The sequence below is a fragment of the Oncorhynchus kisutch genome, linkage group LG9, assembly GCF_002021735.2.
Source record: "Oncorhynchus kisutch isolate 150728-3 linkage group LG9, Okis_V2, whole genome shotgun sequence".
In the NCBI taxonomy this organism is placed as follows: domain Eukaryota; kingdom Metazoa; phylum Chordata; class Actinopteri; order Salmoniformes; family Salmonidae; genus Oncorhynchus; species Oncorhynchus kisutch.
The window spans coordinates 37,548,669-37,572,618 of NC_034182.2; the positions used below are offsets into that span (position 1 = coordinate 37,548,669).

A 23,950-nucleotide genomic window follows, 5' to 3' on the forward strand; every position below is an offset into this window, starting at 1 on the left:
ACTACTACACACCATGCTACTATACAACTACACACCATGCTACTATACAACTACACACCATGCTACTATACAACTACACACCATGCTACTATACTACTACACACCATGCTACTATACTACTATACACCATGTTACTATACTACACGCCGTGCTACAATACTACACACCATGCTACTATGCTACTACACACCATGCTACTATACTACTACACACCGTGCTAATATACTACTACACACCATGCTACAATACTACTACACACCATGCTACTATACTACTACACACCATGCTAATATACAACTACACACCATGCTACTATATCACTACACACCATGTTACTATACTACTACACACCATGCTAATATACTACTACACACCATTATACTATATCACTACACACCATGTTACTATACTACTACACACCATGCTAATATACTACTACACACCATTCTACTATATCACTACACACCATGCTACTATACTACTACACACCATGCTACTATACTACTACACACCATTCTACAATACTACTACACACCATGCTACTATACTACTACAGACCGTGCTACTATACTACTACACATTGTGCTACTATACTACTACACACCATGCTAATATACTACCACACACCATGCTACTATACTACTACACACCATTCTACAATACTACTACACACCATGCTACTATACTACTACAAACCATGCTACTATACTACTACAAACCATGCTACTATACTACTACACACCGTGCTACTATACAACTACACACCATGCTACTATACAACTACACACCATGCAACTATACAACTACACACCATGCTACTATACTACACACCATGCTACTATACTACTACACACCATGCTACTATACTACTACACACCATGTTACTATACTACACACCATGCTACAATACTACACACCATGCTCAAATACTACACACCATGCTACTATACTACTACACACCGTGCTACAATAATACTACACACCATGCTACTATACTCCTACACACCATGCTAATATACTACTACAAACCATGCTACTTTACTACTACAAACCATGCTACTTTACTACTACAAACCATGCTACTTTACTACTACACACCGTTCTACTATACTACTACACACCATGCTAATATACTACTACACACCATGCTACTATATGACACACCGTGCTACTATACTACTACACACCATGTTACAATACTACACACCATGCTACTATGCTACTACAGACCGTGCTACTATACTACTACACACCATGCTAATATACTACTACACACCATGCTACTATACTACTACACACCATGTTACTATACTACTACACACCATGCTACTATACTACTACACACCATGCTACTATACTACTACACACCATTCTACTATACTACTACACACCATTCTACAATACTACTACACACCATGCTACTATACTACTACAGACCATGCTACTATACTACTACACATCATGCTACTATACTACTACACACCATGCTAATATACTACTACACACCATGCTACTATACTACTACACACCATTCTACAATACTACTACACACCATGCTACTATACTACTACAAACCATGCTACTATACTACTACACCCCCTGCTACTATACAACTACACATCGTGCTACTATACTACTACAAACCATGCTACTATACTACTACACCCCCTGCTACTATACAACTACACATCGTGCTACTATACTACTACACACCGTGCTACTATACAACTACACACCATGCTACTATACTACACACCATGCTACTATACTACTACACACTATGCTACTATACTACTACACACCATGTTACTATACTACACGCCATGCTACAATACTACACACCATGCTACTATGCTACTACACACCATGCTACTATACTACTACACACCATGCTACAATACTACTACACACCATGCTACTATACTACTACACACCATGCTAATATACTACTACACACCATGCTACTATATGACTACACACCATGTTACTATACTACTACGCACCATGCTATTATACTACTACACACCATTCTACTATATCACTACACACCATGCTACTATACTACTACACACCATGCTACTATACTACTACACACCATGCTACTATACTACTACACACCATTCTACTATACTACTACACACCATTCTACTATACTACTACAGACCATGCTACTATACTACTACAGACCATGCTACTATACTACTACACATCGTGCTACTATACTACTACACACCATGCTAATATACCACTACACACCATGCTACTATACTACTACACACCATTCTACAATACTACTACACACCATGCTACTATACTACTACAAACCATGCTACTATACTACTACACACCCTGCTACTATACAACTACACACAGTGCTACTATACAAATACACACTATGCTACTATACTACTACACACCATGCTAATATACTACTACACACCATGCTAATATACTACTACACACCATGCAACTATACTACTACACACCATTCTACAATACTACTACACACCATGCTACTATACTACTGCAGACCATGCTACTATACTACTACACATCGTGCTACTATACTACTACACACCATGCTACTATACAACTACACACCATGCTACTATACAACTATACACCGTGCTACTATACAACTACACACCATGCTACTATACTACACACCATGCTACTATACTACTACACACCATGCTAATATACTACTACACACCATGCAACTATACTACTACACACCATTCTACAATACTACTACACACCATGCTACTATACTACTACAGACCATGCTACTATACTACTACACATCGTGCTACTATACTACTACACACCATGCTACTATGCTACTACACACCATGCTACTATACTACTACACACCATGCTAATATACTACTACACACCATGCTACAATACTACTACACACCATGCTACTATACTACTACACACCATGCTAATATACTACTACACACCATGCTACTATATAACTACACACCATGTTACTATACTACTACACACCATGCTAATATACTACTACACACCATTATACTATATCACTACACACCATGTTACTATACTACTACACACCATGCTAATATACTACTACACACCATTCTACTATATCACTACACACCATGCTACTATACTACTACACACCATGCTACTATACTACTACACATTGTGCTACTATACTACCACACACCATGCTAATATACTACCACACACCATGCTACTATACTACTACACACCACTCTACAATACTACTACACACCATGCTACTATACTACTACAAACCATGCTACTATACTACTACACACCATGCTACTATACTACTACACACCATTCTACTATACTACTACACACCATTCTACAATACTACTACACACCATGCTACTATACTACTACAGACCATGCTACTATACTACTACACATCGTGCTACTATACTACTACAAACCATGCTACTATACTACTACACACCATGCTACTATACAACTACACACCGTGCTACTATACAACTACACACCATGCTACTATACTACACACCATGCTACTATACTACTACACACCATGCTAATATACTACTACACACCATGCAACTATACTACTACACACCATGCTACTATACTACTACACATCGTGCTACTATACTACTACACACCATGCTACTATACAACTACACACCATGCTACTATACTACACACCATGCTACTATACTACTACACACCATGCTACTATACTACTATACACCATGTTACTATACTACACGCCATGCTACAATACTACACACCATGCTACTATGCTACTACACACCATGCTACTATACTACTACACACCATGCTAATATACTACTACACACCATGCTACAATACTACTACACACCATGCTACTATACTACTACACACCATGCTAATATACTACTACACACCATGCTACTATATCACTACACACCATGTTACTATACTACTACACACCATGCTAATATACTACTACACACCATTATACTATATCACTACACACCATGTTACTATACTACTACACACCATGCTAATATACTACTACACACCATTCTACTATATCACTACACACCATGCTACTATACTACTACACACCATGCTACTATACTACTACACACCATGCTACTATACTACTACACACCATTCTACAATACTACTACACACCATGCTACTATACTACTACAGACCGTGCTACTATACTACTACACATTGTGCTACTATACTACTACACACCATGCTAATATACTACCACACACCATGCTACTATACTACTACACACCATTCTACAATACTACTACACACCATGCTACTATACTACTACAAACCATGCTACTATACTACTACAAACCATGCTACTATACTACTACAAACCATGCTACTATACTACTACACACCGTGCTACTATACAACTACACACCATGCTACTATACAACTACACACCATGCTACTATACAACTACACACCATGCTACTATACAACTACACACCATGCTACTATACTACACACCATGCTACTATACTACTACACACCATGTTACTATACTACACACCATGCTACTATACTACTACACACTATGCTACTATACTACTACACACCATGTTACTATACTACACGCCATGCTACAATACTACACACCATGCTACTATGCTACTACACACCATGCTACTATACTACTACACACCATGCTACAATACTACTACACATCATGCTACTATACTACTACACACCATGCTAATATACTACTACACACCATGCTACTATATGACTACACACCATGTTACTATACTACTGCACACCATGCTATTATACTACTACACACCATTCTACTATATCACTACACACCATGCCACTATACTACTACACACCATGCTACTATACTACTACACACCATGCTACTATACTACTACACACCATTCTACTATACTACCACACACCATTCTACAATACTACTACACACCATGCTACTATACTACTACAGACCATGCTACTATACTACTACAGACCATGCTACTATACTACTACACATCGTGCTACTATACTACTACACACCATGCTAATATACCACTACACACCATGCTACTATACTACTACACACCATTCTACAATACTACTACACACCATGCTACTATACTACTACAAACCATGCTACTATACTACTACACACCCTGCTACTATACAACTACACACAGTGCTACTATACAAATACACACCATGCTACTATACTACTACACACCATGCTAATATACTACTACACACCATGCAACTATACTACTACACACCATTCTACAATACTACTACACACCATGCTAATATACTACTGCAGACCATGCTACTATACTACTACACATTGTGCTACTATACTACTGCACACCATGCTACTATACAACTACACACCATGCTACTATACAACTACACACCATGCTACTATACAACTACACACCATGCTACTATACTACACACCATGCTACTATACTACTACACACCATGCTACTATACTACTACACACCATGTTACTATACTACACGCCATGCTACAATACTACACACCATGCTACTATGCTACTACACACCATGCTACTATGCTACTACACACCATGCTACTATACTACTACACACCATGCTAATATACTACTACACACCATGCTACAATACTACTACACACCATGCTAATATACTACTACACACCATGCTACTATATCACTACACACCATGTTACTATACTACTACACACCATGCTAATATACTACTACACACCATGCTACTATACTACTACACACCATTCTACTATACTACTACACACCATTCTACAATACTACTACACACCATGCGACTATACTACTACAGACCATGCTACTATACTACTACACATCGTGCTACTATGTTACTACACACCATGCTAATATACTACTACACACCATGCTACTATACTACTACACACCATTCTACAATACTACTACACACCATGCTACTATACTACTACAAACCATGCTACTATACTACTACACACCGTGCTACTATACAACTACACACCATGCTACTATACAACTACACACCATGCTACTATACTACACACCATGCTACTATACTACTACACACCATGCTACTATACTACTACACACCATGTTACTATACTACACACCATGCTACAATACTACACACCATGCTAATATACTACTACAAACCATGCTACTTTACTACTACACACCGTTCTACTATACTACTGCACACCATGCTAATATACTACTACACACCATGCTACTATACTACTACACACCATTCTACAATACTACTACACACCATGCTACTATACTACTACAAACCATGCTACTATACTACTACACACTGTGCTACTATACTACTACAAACCATGCTACTATAATACTACACACCCTGCTACTATACAACTACACACCATGCTACTATACAACTACACACCATACTACTATACTACACGCCATGCTACTATACTACTACACACTATGCTACTATACTACTACACACCATGTTACTATACTACACGCCATGTTACAATACTACACACCATGCTACTATGCTACTACACACCATGCTACTATACTACTACACACCATGCTAATATACTACTACACACCATGCTACAATACTACTACACACCATGCTACTATACTACTACACACCATGCTAATATACTACTACACACCATGCTACTATATCACTACACACCATGTTACTATACTACTACACACCGTGCTAATATACTACTACACACCATTCTACTATATCACTACACACCATGCTACTATACTACTACACACCATGTTACTATACTACTACACACCATGCTACTATACTACTACACACCATTCTACTATACTACTACACACCATTCTACAATACTACTACACACCATGCTACTATACTACTACAGACCATGCTACTATACTACTACACATCGTGCTACTATACTACTACACACCATGCTAATATACTACTACACACCATGCTACTATACTACTACACACCATTCTACAATACTACTACACACCATGCTACTATACTACTACAAACCATGCTACTATACAACTACACACCATGCTACTATACAACTACACACCATGCTACTATACAACTACACACCATGCTACTATACTACACACCATGCTACAATACTACTACACACCATGCTACTATACTACTATACACCATGTTGCTATACTACACGCCATGCTACAATACTACACACCATGCTACTATGCTACTACACACCATGCTACTATACTACTACACACCATGCTAATATACTACTACAGACCATGCTACAATACTACTTCACACCATGCTACTATACTACTACACACCATGCTAATATACTACTACACACCATGCTACTATATCACTACACACCATGTTACTATACTACTACACACCATGCTAATATACTACTACACACCATTATACTATATCACTACACACCATGTTACTATACTACTACACACCATGCTAATATACTACTACACACCATTCTACTATATCACTACACACCATGCTACTATACTACTACACACCATGCTACTATACTACTACACACCATGCTACTATACTACTACACACCATTCTACAATACTACTACACACCATGCTACTATACTACTACAGACCGTGCTACTATACTACTACACATTGTGCTACTATACTACTACACACCATGCTAATATACTACCACACACCATGCTACTATACTACTACACACCATTCTACAATACTACTACACACCATGCTACTATACTACTACAAACCATGCTACTATACTACTACACACCGTGCTACTATACAACTACACACCATGCTACTATACAACTACACACCATGCTACTATACTACACACCATGCTACTATACTACTACACACCATGCTACTATACTAAACGCCATGCTACAATACTACACACCATGCTACTATGCTACTACACACCATGCTACTATACTACTACACACCATGCTAATATACTACTACACACCATGCTACAATACTACTACACACCATGCTACTATACTACTACACACCATGCTAATATACTACTACACACCATGCTACTATATCACTACACACCATGTTACTATACTACTACACACCATGCTAATATACTACTACACACCATTATACTATATCACTACACACCATGTTACTATACTACTACACACCATGCTAATATACTACTACACACCATTCTACTATATCACTACACACCATGCTACTATACTACTACACACCATGCTACTATACTACTACACACCATGCTACTATACTACTACACACCATTCTACAATACTACTACACACCATGCTACTATACTACTACAGACCGTGCTACTATACTACTACACATTGTGCTACAATACTACTACACACCATGCTACTATACTACTACAAACCATGCTACTATACTACTACACACCGTGCTACTATACAACTACACACCGTGCTACTATACAACTACACACCATGCTACTATACAACTACACACCATGCTACTATACAACTACACACCATGCTACTATACTACTACACACCATGCTACTATACTACTACACACCATGTTACTATACTACACACCATGTTACTATACTACACACCATGCTACAATACTACACACCATGCTACAATACTACACACCATGCTACTATACTACTACACACCATGCTACAATACTACTACACACCATGCTACTATACTCCTACACACCATGCTAATATACTACTACAAACCATGCTACTTTACTACTACACACCGTTCTACTATACTACTACACACCATGCTAATATACTACTACACACCATGCTACTATACGACACACCGTGCTACTATACTACTACACACCATGTTACAATACTACACACCATGCTACTATGCTACTACACACCGTGCTACTATACTACTACACACCATGCTAATATACTACTACACACCATGCTACTATACTACTACACACCATGTTACTATACTACTACACACCATGCTACTATACTACTACACACCATTCTACTATACTACTACACACCATTCTACAATACTACTACACACCATGCTACTATACTACTACAGACCATGCTACTATACTACTACACATCGTGCTACTATACTACTACACACCGTGCTAATATACTACTACACACCATGCTACTATACTACTACACACCATTCTACAATACTACTACACACCATGCTACTATACTACTACAAACCATGATACTATACTACTACACCCCCTGCTACTATACAACTACACACCATGCTACTATACTACACACCATGCTACTATACTACTACACACCATGCTAATATACTACTACACACCATGCAACTATACTACTACACACCATTCTACAATACTACTACACACCATGCTACTATACTACTACAGACCATGCTACTATACTACTACACATCGTGCTACTATACTACTACACACCATGCTACTATACAACTACACACCATGCTACTATACAACTACACACCATGCTACTATACTACACACCATGCTACTATACTACTACACACCATGCTACTATACTACTATACACCATGTTGCTATACTACACGCCATGCTACAATACTACACACCATGCTACTATGCTACTACACACCATGCTACTATACTACTACACACCATGCTAATATACTACTACACACCATGCTACTATACTACTACACACCATGCTAATATACTACTACACACCATGCTACTATATCACTACACACCATGTTACTATACTACTACACACCATGCTACTATACTACTACAAACCATGCTACTATACAACTACACACCATGCTACTATACTACACACCATGCTACTATACTACTACACACCATGCTACTATACTACTACACACCATGTTACTATACTACACACCATGCTACAATACTACACACCATGCTACAATACTACACACCATGCTACTATACTACTACACACCATGCTACAATAATACTACACACCATGCTACTATACTCCTACACACCATGCTAATATACTACTACAAACCATGCTACTTTACTACTACACACCGTTCTACTATACTACTACACACCATGCTAATATACTACTACACACCATGCTACTATACGACACACCGTGCTACTATACTACTACACACCATGCTAATATACTACTACACACCATGCTACTATACTACTACACACCATGTTACTATACTACACGCCATGCTAATATACTACTACACACCATGCTACAATACTACTACACACCATGCTACTATACTACTACACACCATGCTAATTTACTACTACACACCATGCTACTATATCACTACACATCATGTTACTATACTACTACACACCATGCTAATATACTACTACACACCATTCTACTATATCACTACACACCATGCTACTATACTACTACACACCATGCTACTATACTACTACACACCATGCTACTATACTACTACACACCATTCTACTAAATCACTACACACCATGCTACTATACTACGACACACCATGCTACTATACTACACACCCTGCTACTATATCACTACACACCATGTTACTATACTACTACACACCACACTACTATACTACACACCCTGCTACTATATCACTACACACCATGTTACTATACTACTACACACCACGCTACTATACTACACACCATGCTACTATACTACTACACACCATTCTACTATATCACTACACACCATGCTACTATACTACGACACACCATGCTACTATACTACACACCCTGCTACTATATCACTACACACCATGTTACTATACTACTACACACCACACTACTATACTACACACCCTGCTACTATATCACTACACACCATGTTACTATACTACTACACACCACACTACTATACTACACACCCTGCTACTATATCACTACACACCATGTTACTATACTACTACACACCACGCTACTATACTACACACCATGCTACTATACTACTACACACCATAAGTATAAGTATATTTCAAGGTATAATCCAACATCTAGACAGCCAATACATCTCTGTTGCTAGGCATGTGCCGTCATCATCCCAGTACCAGCCCAGAAACGCTGTACTCTTCCACACATCTTCCAGTCTTCTTATCAGTCAGGAGAAAACTTGAGATTAAGAAGTGCAGATTCTTTCAGCCTGCCGCAGTCCACTAGTTTCAGAAACGGGCCCTCTTTGTACTTTGCCTCTGGCCACACATACATTTGCACATAAATCATTCAATCTATACCATAACACGTTACTTCCCACTGCTAGACCTCTTGACTTTTCCACATTTTGTTACATTTCACCCTTATTCTGAAATATAAATATGTTTTTAATCTAAGCAATCTATGCACTTTATTTTTAATACCCAGAGAGAATATAGAAAATAAAAACTTGAATGAGTAGGTGTGTACAAACTTTTGACTGGTACTGTATGTAAATAAGGTATTTCTGTTTTTAGTTTCTAGTTTCTAAAAACCTGTTTTCACATTGTCATTGTGGGGTATTGTGTGTAGATTGCTGAGAATTAAAAAAAAAATTGAATCCATTTTAGAATAAATCTTTAACATATTTTTTTGTTTGTTGAAAAAGTCAAAAGGTCTGAATACTTTCCAAATGCACTGTTTTAAACATACTAAAAGTTTCAAGTAATTTAGTCCGTTTCCAACAATACTCTTATTCACTTCCTGGTGCTGTAACTTCCTCTCTCTACTGGTATCTTAGTGACACTACCGGACAACAGTGAACACTAGATGCTAGTACACCACAAACCCAACTGGTCCACAACACCACAATTTATTGTCAAAAATAACAACGACAAGGCTCAATAAAGAACCACAGGCCAATGCTACGGTAGGCTACGTGCGTCATTAAAGCACATGTCAGTGAACAGTTGTTTAGCATAGGCAAACAAGAAACAAAGTAGCCTTCCATGGAAGCATTGCTGTGGTGTGATGACCACCGTTGCAATGGCACTTGTACACCTCTTAGCGACTGTGTTTACATGCAAGGATTCACTAAGAGAGATATTTTTTACTGGGTCATAAAAATGAACATTTTGATTAAAATAAAACCTTGTAGATGAATGACAGATGATTTCTTTAAATCTAAATGAATTTCCAGTAAAGAAATACAGAGCTGTTACGATGGTAATCTGACATGAGATCCATGTGCTTGCAAATGGGACTTTCACCTGAATCATTCATTGATGTCAATGCACAGCAATTCCAGTGATCAGATCTCAAGTCTGAATACTGTCTATAATGACTGAGGAGAAAGAGCATCTCTCACCATGTTGTTTATTAATATTCCAAATGAACCATCAAGTCTACAGTTGAAACTAGGTTCTAATATATAAACTAACAAAAGAGATTCAAACAATGAACAATGTTAAAGATTTGTAACTTAAGATCACATACTATTGTAAAACAAAATTAATATATGATAAAGCAATATTCTGTATGATAAAACAATGAACTGTATCTCAGATAAAGACCTGTTTCAGTTAAACTGAGACAATCTGGACCAGTACAGATAATTCATGTAAATAAAAATAGAAATGTAAGGAGAACATTTAACATAATTAGAGTTCTCTCTTTGTCATCATCCTCTTCATCTTCTTCTCCTCCTCTTCTTTCTTGGGAGACCCCTCTTCCTCCTTGTGGAAGACCTTCCCATCAGGCTGCTTTTTCCATGTCACTTTGGTGTCTGCAGGTAACCCCTGCTCCTTCAGCTTGTTCCTTATCTGGAGAAACACACACAAACACAGTATTTTTTATTCTTCAATAGTTATTCTTTCTTGACTTTAATCATTTCACTCTATGAGGAGATGATGCTTATAACGCTCCTGTTTCACACATGTACAAGTGTGTTTTAATATACATGTGTGAATTGGAAATGTTTTTTTGTTGCATATCCCAACTCTCCCTGAGGCACCCACAGAGCGCGGGGTCACGGTCAGGAGAAAAGGTCATCTACAGACTAGGACCCAGACCAGAGAGGTCTGTACAGTTTAAATCATTACTGAGTTGGTTCTTCATGAACAGGGTGAAGCTCACATCTTGTACGATGGCGTCTTGAACAGCAGGATCTCTGAGGTTCAGATGTTGATCCCTTTGTGTCATCTTCACTCTCACCACCTGTCTCTTCAGTTGAAGAGCCTCTTCAAAAAGTCAATATACAGTGAGTGCAAATGAGGTGAGATAAGGGAGTTAAGGCAATACATAGGCCATGGTGGCGAGGTAATTACAATATAGCAATTAAAACACTGGAATAGTAGATGTGCAGAAGATGAATGTGCAAGTAGAGATACTGGGGAGCAAGATAAATAAATAAATACAGTATGGGATGAGGTAGGTAGATAGATGGGCTGTTTACAGGTGCAGTGATCTGTGAGCTGCTCTGACAGCTGGTGCTTAAAGCTAGTGAGTGAGATATGAGTCTCCAGCTTCAGAGATTTTTGCAGTTCGTTCCAGTCATTGGCAGCAGAGAACTGGAAGGAAAGATGACCAAAGGAGGAATTGGCTTTGGGGGTGACCAGTGAGATATACCTGCTGGAGTGCGTGCTACGAGTGGGTGCTGCTATGGTGACCAGTGAGCTGAGATAAGGCGGGGCTTTACCTAGCAGAGACTTGTAGATAACCTGTAGCCAGTGGGTTTGGCGACGAGTATGAAGCGAGTGTTCCAACCAAAGAGAGCGTACAGGTCGCAGTGGTGGGTAGTGTATGGGGCTTTGGTGACAAAACGGATGGCACTGTGATAGACTGCATCCAGTTTGTTGAGTAGAGTGTTGGAGGCAATTTTATAGATGACATCACCGAAGTCGAGGAACGGTAGGATGGTCAGTTTTGCGAGGGTATGTTTGGTATTGGAGATGCTTAATGTGAGTCTGGAAAGAGTTTACAGTCTAACCAGACAGATAGGTACTTGTAGTTGTCCACGTATTCTAAGTCAGAGCCGTCCAGAGTAGTGATGTTGGACGGGCGGGCAGTTATCGGTTGAATAGCATGCATTTAGTTTTACTTGCGTTTAAGAGCAGTTGGAGGCCACGGAAGGAGAGTTGTTTTGCATTGAAGCTCATCTGGAGGTTAGTTAACACCGTGTCCAAAGAGGGGCCAGAAGTACACAGAATGGTGTCGTTTGCATAGAGGTGTATCAGACAATCACCAGCATCAAGAGCAACATCATTGATGTATACAGAGAAGAGAGTCGGCCTGAGGATTGAACCCTGTGGCACCCCCATAGAGACTGCCAGAGGTCCGGACAACAGGCCCTCCGATTTGAAATGCTGAACTCTATCAGAGAAGTAGTTGGTAAACCAGGCGAGGCAATCATTTGAGAAACCAAGGCTGTCGAGTCTGCCAATAAGAATGTGGTGATTGACAGAGTAACAGCAGAGGTGTATTTGGAGGGCGAGTTAGTTAGGATGACTATAAGGGTGCCCGTGTTTACGAATTTTGAGTTGTACCTGGTAGGTTCATTGATAATTTGTGTGGAATTGAGTGCATCAAGCTTGGATTGTAGGATGGTTAAGCATGTCCCAGTTTATGTCACCTAGTAGCATGAGCTCAGAAGATAGATGGGGAGGGCAATCAATTCACATATGGTATCGAGGGCACAGCTGGGGGCAGAGGGAGGTCTATAGCAAGCGGCAACAGTGAGAGACTTGTTTCTGAAAGGTAGGGAATAGGAGTGGAGCTAGGCACTGCAGGGCCTGGATTCACCTCTACATCACCAGAGGAACAGAGTAGGAGTAGATTAAGGGTACGGCTAAATGCTATTAGAACAAAGGAGCAGGTTTCTGGGCACGATAGCATAGATTCAAGGCATAGTGTACAGACAAAGGTATGGTAGGATGCAAATACAGTGGAGGTAAACCTAGGCATTGAGTAATGATGAGAGATATATAGTCTCTAGAGATGCTTAAACCAGGTGATGTCATCGCATATGTAGGAGGTGGAACAATATGGTTGGTTAAGGCATGTTGAGCAGGACTAGAGGCTCTACAGTGAAATAAGACAGTAATCCCTAACCAGGACAGTAATGGACGAGGCATATTGATATTAGAGAGAGGCATGCGTAGCCAAGTCAACATATGGTTCCAGTGAGTTGTTGGGCTGACTGGGGACACGGCGATTCAGACAGTTAGCAGGCTGATGCTAACACGCTAGCAGTTAGCAGACCGGGTTAAAAAGCAAGCAGTTAGCAGGGGCTAGCAGTTAGCAGACCGGGGCAGGCAAGCTAGCAGTTAGTAGACTGGGGCTAGCAAGTTAGCCTTTGGGGGACGTCGCGGTGGGGCTAAGTCTGTTTTTGCCTCTTCTTGTGGTGACGTCAATAGACCACTCATGGAGTTAGTAGGGTTCCAAGTAGCTCTAGGTAGCTAGCATGCCTAGCAGGTTAGCAGAATGGACCTTCAGCGGGCGTAGCGCCTGAGGGGCCTGTTGGAATCCTAGGGCAGATTATGTTGGTATTCCAGTCGTAGAGGATCGGTGGGGTTCCGTGCCCCATACCGGCAGTAGAAAGTGTCCGGATATTGTAGCCCAGGAGTAGTCAAACGTTAGCCAGGAGTAGTCAACCCGGGTTGCGGTTAGCTAGCTGCGATGATCCAGATGAAAAGGTTCAGAGTTTGTGGTAGGAATTCGGGGATATGGAGAGAAAAATAGGTCCGTTATTCTCTGGTTTGAAACGCGTTGTACGAACTGGCGAGAGCTTTCCGAGCTAAAGGTTAGCTGATGACCGCTAGCAGTGGTTAGCTGACTGATAGTTGGTAGCTAGTTAGCCAGCTAGCTTCAGTAGAGGTATTCCAGTCCGGAGGTAAATAGAAATACTTTGGTGGTAAAAAAAACTGATCCACAACACATTGGGTGAGGCGGGTTGCAGGAGAATATTTTGAAGTTGAGGTTTAGGAAATATATTTAAAAGAATGTGAAGAAAAATATATATACACATGGGACGAGACAAGACAAAGACAAAGACGTCTGACTGCTACGCCATCTTGGATTCAAATGACTGAAGTAAATCATAGGGGCAACATTAAAGTTCTCCTGTCATCATTATATCAGGTAGATCAGGTGGAGAATATGGTAACTTACCATAGCAGATGAAAGGATAGTGGTTTTCACAGGGCGTATTTATCCATTTAGAATAATAAGAAGAAGAGGGATAAGAAGACACCGTCATGCAACTGTATCCCTGATCTGTTCTGAACCATCCTGGCCACCAGTTTCTGAATGAGGAGTCATTCTGGTCTGACCATCTCCAGGAGTCTTGAAACAGGCCGATCCACACAGGAAGTCCCGTCAGTGATATCTTCTTCTCTATCTCTGTGTTCTCAGTCTGGTTCCTCACACTGACCAGGTCTGTGTGATGCTGTCTGCAGTAACTCTGAGCATATATCCAGGTCTTGTTCTCCTGAATTAAGACGTATGTTAGGTTGGTGACTTGTTTTCCTGCAAAAGTCAAATGTAATAATCAATACAAATATCCAATGAAATATCATCTACTGATCATCTATAGTACATGTTGTCATTGATTTGATAACAGATCAATAACTGATTAACAACTTAAAGCTATCATGAGTCTATGTTTCATCTCAATGGCAGCCCCAGCACTTAGAACAGGTTTCATCATTAGTATGTAAACACTCACCATCATAACAGATGAAGTGATGCTGGTCATCACAGGAGGCGTTGTTCCACAACCCAGCTGTAGTCATTAAAGCACAGTTACCATTTTGGGGCGTCCCAGTGTCCCAGTTTCTGAACTCCGTCTCCCCCTCTCTGTAGAAACGTCTGTCTGCCAGAGACCAGTTCCACTTCATGGAGTCTCCCTTCTTCAGTCCGATCCAGAACGAATCATGAACACTGACACTGGTCATCAGCCTGTTCTGGTCCTCCATGTCATCTACTGTAGCCAGATCAGTGTAAGTCTCTCTGCAATAACTCTGGGCATCAGTCCAGGTCATATCGTTGGTAATGAGGTGATACTGATGAAGACATGAGGAAGGTGTGTAGAATCCTGTGAACAGAATAATGATTAATGAGGGACATTTTATCCATCAACCTTTCACCCCCAACCACATTATCTTTGCATCTGTTAACATATAGTACAGTACACCTTGGTGTGAAAACACACACGCGTGCGCACGCACACTCACACACGTGTCACACACACACACACAAACTCACATCTTGAACTGACCTGAGATTAGGAGGGTGAGGTACAAAGAAGTTTCCATCAGTGTGAAATTCAAAGGAAATATGGCTAAAGATGTGATCAGAGACTCCTACACTCAGTTTAGAGTTGTGTTCCAAGAGATTTCAAAAGGTACCAATTACATCTGAAATGTAACCAGAATCATTGAAAAAAAACAACTGGGTTACATTCATTTCTCTACATTAATGCTAAAAATATTATACATTTTAAACATGGCCTCACCAGTTGTTTGTAGGAAAGTCTGTCTCGCTCTGTCTATCTTGCTCTCTCCAGATCTCTCTCTCCTTCTGTGTCTGTCTCCCTTGCTTGGTCCTATATACATCTTAAACTGATACTCATTGCTTTGAATATGTTATTCATATTCTGTTTCCAAACAGGGGTATGCAAAATGGAGTAGATATTCTCATAAAGTTATTATCTTAGTCAAACAAACATGTGCCATGTAACATCTATCACTATGGCAACAGGGTTGGACAAAGTTTAGGAACTGTTTTTTGAAGGAGGAATTCATGAAAATAAATTGATTCTAATTAGTCACAGTACCAACTGAACCTGGGTCGTCAGCTCACCTCAAAACTGTATTAGCCTACTGTGCCAAAGCACAAGCTTGGATTTTCACCAGTTACCATAGCCACAGTCAGAAACTCTGACAATTTCTCTATTAATATCTGATGTTAACCCTAACCTTAACCACACTGCCAACCTTATGCCTAACCCTAACCTTAACCACACTGCCAACCTTATGCCTAACCCTAACCTTAAACAAGTCAAAAGTCAACATTTCGTTCCCCACGAATGATGCAGTGCCCCCCATTGGACCAAATGAGATATCACATGACTAACACATTTTAGTTAACACTGGAATGTGAGATGTAATCTACACCTCCATTAGGAACACTGGAATGTGAGATGTAATCTACACCTCCATTAGGAACACTGGAATGTGAGATGTAATCTACACCTCCATTAGGAACACTGGAATGTGAGATGTAATCTACACCTCCATTAGGAACACTGGAATGTGAGATGTAATCTACACCTCCATTAGGAACACTGGAATGTGAGATGTAATCTACATGTGTGGCCTAAATTGAGTTTGACACTCCCAGGTAAAGACACTTGACTGGAACAGGACTGGAGGTACACCACAGAGACGGGCAGGAACCCAGTGGCCCTGGTCTCAGCTCTCACTGGTCTCAGCTCTCACTGGTCTCAGCACCCTGACCAGCACTACTCCCCCTACATCAACAGTAAATATCCTAACCCAACAGTAAATATCCTAACCCAACAGTAAATATCCTAACCCAACAGTAAATATCCTAACCCAACAGTAAATATCCTAACCCAACAGTAAATATCCTAACCCAACAGTAAATATCCTAACCCAACAGTAAATATCCTAACCCAACAGTAAATATCCTAACCCAACAGTAAATATCCTAACCCAACAGTAAATAACATTTACAGCCCTCACTCTATGGGCTGCCCTCACTAGATATGGGCTGCCCTCACTAGATATTGGCTGCCCTCACTCTATGGGCTGCCCTCACTAGATATGGACTGCCCTCACTCTATGGGCTGCCCTCACTAGATATGGGCTGCCCTCACAGGGAAGAGATGGGAAAAACACTTTTCTTAAGTCACTAATGAAATTAACGAGTAAGGAATTCAGACAGCAGATGAAGCCTACTAAACCTGAAAAGGACGGCATTAAAAGATAATGTAACACTTTTGGGTGACCAATTACTGAGGAATTATTTAGAGGAGATCAAAACTAAAAACAAAACACAGGAAGTGATTGAAATTGAATCTGATTAAACAGTGTATTGTCAGATACATGATACACTTATATGGTTTCTTGTTTGGAGGTTTTTTGTCATAACATCCAACATAACAGAGTTTGTTGTGAATAGGTTTATCTGCACGTTACGTGTGTGTGTGTGTGTGTGTGTGTGTCTGAATGAGTGAGTGAGTGAGTGTGTTTGCATCTGCTACTTGTGTGTTGGTGCATTACACATCCAGTGTTTGTGGCTGTCTGATTGGTATTGCCTCTGTTCCTGTTTTTATGTTCCTTCTGTACATGTCATTTCCTGATCTCCAACCACAAAGCAACTCTCAAAGCACTAAGGAATCCCTTTCAAATCCAATAGTGACATCATTTAGGTGATTTAGGGCCCTAAGCATTGACCCCATGAGAACCTGCTCATCTCACTCCCACCTGCCTCTCAACCTCCCCATGTTCAGTAACAGACCTGTAAAAACCACAAACAAAGGGATGGAGAATTTGATGCGATGCTACTGAAATAGCTTTTATACTCATTCTTTACAAAGTAGTAGTTGAACATAGGAAGTAGAACTCTCTCTCTCAATTCAGTTCAATATGCTTTATCGGTACGATGTACACATTGCCGAAGCTTACTTTGGAGATTTACAACATTAACATAATTAATAATAATAATCAAAATTGTCAGCGGGACAACTGTAATCAAGGATCACAATAGACATACACTGAACAATGAGAATAAGCATAGAGGACATGTGCAGGTTGGTTGGTCCGTTAGACACTGTCCTTCATCTTATGGCAGGCAGCAACACAGCTCTCAGCTTCCTCCCCCACTAGGACAGGTACTCTATCATCATCAGACAGGTCTTTGAAACCTTGAATAAGGGTTTCAAATTTGGGGAAATGACACTTAATTGTTTTATATTTTTGACCTTTGTCACGAAATGCAGCTCTGTCTTTGGGTTCTGCTGTTGTGTAGTGGTTGCACAGCCTTTCCTCTACAGGGAGCCAGGTTTTCCTGTGTCTACTCTTCTCAATGGCAAGGCTGTGCTCACTGAGCCTGTACTTTGTAAATTTTCTTCTTAGGTTTTGATCAGTAATCATGGTTAAATAGTTAGCCACAATGTACTGTCGATTTAGGGCCAGATAGAACTGAATATTGTTTTGTGCTTGTGTTTCCCAGTAGGTAATGTAGTTTTGTTTTGACTGTGTTGTAATTTGGTTGATTGGGATGTTCTGATCCTGAGGCTTCAGTGTGTTCGTAGACCAGGTTTGTGAACCAGCTGAATGAGGGGACTCTTATTTGCTCTGTTCTTGGCATTGCAGGGCTTGGTAATGATATGAGATGGGGTCACTGTATTTTAGATGTTTTTTCTAAAACTTAATTTCTCTTTTGAGTTTTTATTATTAGTGGATATTGGCCTAATTCTGCCCTGCGTGTTTGTAGCTTTGATCCGGATCTCTCTCTCTTCACATGCTGTATTGTCCTTCACTATCTTTATGCAAACTATTTCGGCCTCAATGGCAGAGATCATGATAATAGAAACCTGAAAGGTCCTTTTGTACTTTACGAACAGCGATGCTCACCACTAAATGCGATAAGGGACTGTTAACACAACAACAACAACAGCATCAGCAGAGATAGAGATAGAGTATTGGGCTCATGACCTCCATAAGCCTATTTACAAGCTATTTATTATTAAAGAAAAAGATAGACAGAAAATGTTGTATTGCTGTCCTTGTGGGGACCAAATCCAAAATCCCATTTTCCCTAATCCCTAACCCTAAATCCAACCTTAACCTAAACATAACCCTATGCCTAACCTTAACCCTAAAACTAATACCTAACCGTATTTGTACTTATGTGTATTTATTAATAGCTGCTGCTACTCTTCCTGGGGTCCAGCAACATAACCCCAAACCTTAATTATAACCCTAATTGTAACCCTAGACCTAACCCCTAAGCCTAAAATAGCCTTTTTCCACGTGGGGACTGGCAAAATGTCCCCACCTGCCTGAATTTTCCAAGTTTAACTATCCTTGTGAGGACTTCTGGTACACACAAGGATAGTTAAACAAATTAAACAGAACTGGACTGGAAAAAAGAGTGAATGAGTGAAGCACTATTAAAGTGACATAAACAAACACCTGCAAGGTGAGAGAAAGATGTCATGTCTTTCTGAGAGAGATGGAGAGGGAGAAAAAGAGAGGGAGAACGGAGGGGACGTAAATATAGAGGGACCAGATGAGAGAGAAAGAAAGTGAGAGTGTGGGAGCGAGAGAGAATATGGAGAAACGGAGCATATTTCATCAGTACAGATGCAGTGGGTTATGTTATTTACTGCTGATGTAGGGGGAGCAGTGCTGGTCAGGGAGCTGAGACCAGGGCCAATGGGTTATGTTATTTACTGCTGATGTAGGGGGAGCAGTGCTGGTCAGGGAGTGAGAGCTGAGACCAGTGAGAGCTGAGACCAGTGAGAGCTGACACCAGTGAGAGCTGAGACCAGGGCCGCTGGGTTCCCTGCCCGTCTCTGTGGTGTACCTCCAGTCCTGTTCCAGTCAAGTGTCTTTACCTGGGAGTGTCAAACTCAATTTAGGCCACATTCACCCCCCCCCCCCCTTCTATTAACTCTATGCCCCTCCCCCGCCACCACTTTTGGTCAATTTACCTCATATACCCCACTCTCTCTTCCTCCCTCTGTTTTAAAGCCAATTTCCTACAATTCTACACGTTTGGCCAGAGTGGAAATCTGCAGTTTTGTAGCTAATTTCATACAATCCACACATTATATTTTAAAAGCTAATTAAAGCGAAGATAAAGGTACATTGAATGTGAAAAAGACACCGGATCATGTTTCAGTTGATACTGTGACTAATTAAAATCAATTGATTTTCATGAATTCTTCCTTCAAAAAACTGTTTCTAAACTTTGACAAAACGCTCAGCTGGTTTCCCTGGCTTTGTCCAACCCTGTTGCCAAACAGTGCCATCTGTTTGTTTGAGTAAGATAATAACTTTATGAGAATGTCTACTCCTTTTTGCATACCCCTGTTTGGAAACAGAATATGAAAAACAAATTCAAATCAATGAGAATCAGTTTAAGATGTATATAGGACCAAGCAAGGGAGACAGACACAGAAGGAGAGAGAGATCTGGAGAGAGCAAGATAGACGGAGCGAGACAGAGTTTCCTACAAACAACAGGTGAGGCCATGTTTAAAATGTATAATATTTTTAGCATTAATGTAGAGAAATGAATGTAACCCAGTTTTTTTTCCCAATCATTCTGGTACCATTTTAGATGTAATTGGTACCTTTTGAAATCTCTTGGAACACAACTCTAAACTGAGTGTAGGAGTCTCTGATCACATCTTTAGCCATATTTCCTTTGAATTTCACACTGATGGAAACTTCTTTGTACCTCACCCTCCTAATCTCAGGTCATTTCAAGATGTGAGTTTGTGTGTGTGTGTGTGACACGTGTGTGTTTGCTTGCACAATTGCTTGTACCATGTGCAAAGATGCATAGATGAGTGTGGTTGGGGGTGAACGGTTGCTGGAGAAAATGTCTGTCATGAATCATTATTCTCTTCGCAGGGTTCTACACACCTTCCTCGTGTCTTATTTGTCAGTATCACGTCATAAACATAGAAAAGACCTGGACTGATGCCCAGAGTTACTGCAGAGAGAAATACACTGATCTGGCTGCAGTAGATGACATGGAGGACCTGAACAGGCTGATTACCAGTGTTAGTAGTTATAATTACTGGTTCTGGATCGGACTGAAGAAGGGAGACTCCATGAAGTGGTCTCTGGCAGACAGACGTTTCTATAGAAAGGGGAGACTGAGTTCAGAAACTGGGACACTAGGACACTCCAAAACGGCAACTGTGCTTTAATGAGTACATCTGGGCTGTGGAACAACGCCTCCTGTGATGACCAGCATCACTTCATCTGTTATGATGGTGAGTGTTTACATACTAATGATGAAGCCTGTTCTAAGTGCTGGGGCTGCCATTGAGTTGAAACATAGACTCATGAGAGTTTTAAGTTGTTAATCAGTTATTGATCTGTTATCAAATCAATGACAATATGTACTATAAATGATCAGTAGATGATATTTCACTGGATATTTATATTGATCATTAAATTTGACTTTTGCAGGAAAACAAGACACCAACATAACATACATCTTAATTCAGGAGAAAAAGACCTGGATAGATGCTCAGAGTTACTGCAGACAGCATCACACAGACCTGGTCAGTGTGAGGAACCAGACTGAGAACACAGAGATAGAGAAGAAGATATCACTGAGGGGACTTCCTGTGTGGATTGGTCTGTTTCATGACTCCTGGAGATGGTCAGACCAGAGTGACTCCTCATTCAGAAACTGGTGGCCAGGATGGCTTTCAACAGAACAGAGATACAACTGCACTCTGGTGCATTCTAATCCTTCTTCTCCTTATCCTGCTAAATTGAGAAATTATCCCTCTGATGACACCTTTCCTTTCATCTGCTATGTTAAGTTACCATATTCTCCACCTGATCTACCTGATACTATGATGACAGGAGAACTAATGTTGCACCCATGATTCACTACTGTCATTGTGGGATTTTTTTCTCTTCTTGGCATAGCTGTGGAGACCACAACGACTACCCCCCTGCCCACGACCACGACTACCCCCCTGCCCACGACCACGACTACCCCCCTGCCCACGACCATCCCCCTGCCCACAACCACGACTTCCCCCCTGCCCACAACCACAACCTCCTCTCTGGTCTGGGTCCTAGTCTGTTGTGGATGACCTCCTCTCTGGTCTGGGTCCTAGTCTGTTGTGGATGACCTCCTCTCTGGTCTGGGTCCTAGTCTGTTGTGGATTACCTCCTCTTTAGTCTGGGTCCTAGTCTGTTGTGGATGACCTCCTCTCTGGTCTGGGTCCTAGTCTGTTGTGGAT

The 23,950-nt window shown here is 40.4% G+C and overlaps 2 protein-coding genes across 3 annotated transcripts; one reads left to right on the forward strand and one right to left on the reverse strand.

Annotated features, from left to right (window-relative positions):
• Positions 1–11,787: 11,787 nt before the first annotated feature.
• On the reverse strand, positions 11,788–17,486 carry LOC109886117 (secretory phospholipase A2 receptor-like). Of its 2 annotated transcripts, XM_031831371.1 has the most exons (6): positions 17,436–17,486; positions 17,199–17,337; positions 16,647–17,015; positions 16,091–16,447; positions 13,058–13,161; positions 11,788–12,744 (listed from the first exon to the last, which is right to left on the reverse strand). In XM_031831371.1, exons 2-6 carry the CDS (start codon positions 17,233–17,235, stop codon positions 12,583–12,585), a joined length of 1,029 nt encoding a protein of 342 aa, XP_031687231.1. In that variant the 5' UTR covers positions 17,236–17,337; positions 17,436–17,486; the 3' UTR covers positions 11,788–12,582. The 2 variants fall into 2 exon arrangements, with proteins under 2 accessions (XP_031687231.1, XP_031687232.1); XM_031831372.1 differs by lacking the exon at positions 13,058–13,161.
• LOC116375235 (putative C-type lectin domain family 20 member A) lies at positions 17,258–23,708 on the forward strand. The gene is made up of 4 exons (XM_031831380.1): positions 17,258–17,324; positions 22,593–22,879; positions 22,939–22,960; positions 23,160–23,708. The coding sequence occupies exons 1-4, from the start codon at positions 17,258–17,260 to the stop codon at positions 23,585–23,587; spliced, it is 804 nt and encodes a 267-aa protein (XP_031687240.1). The 3' UTR covers positions 23,588–23,708.
• The last annotated feature ends 242 nt before the right edge of the window (positions 23,709–23,950 follow it).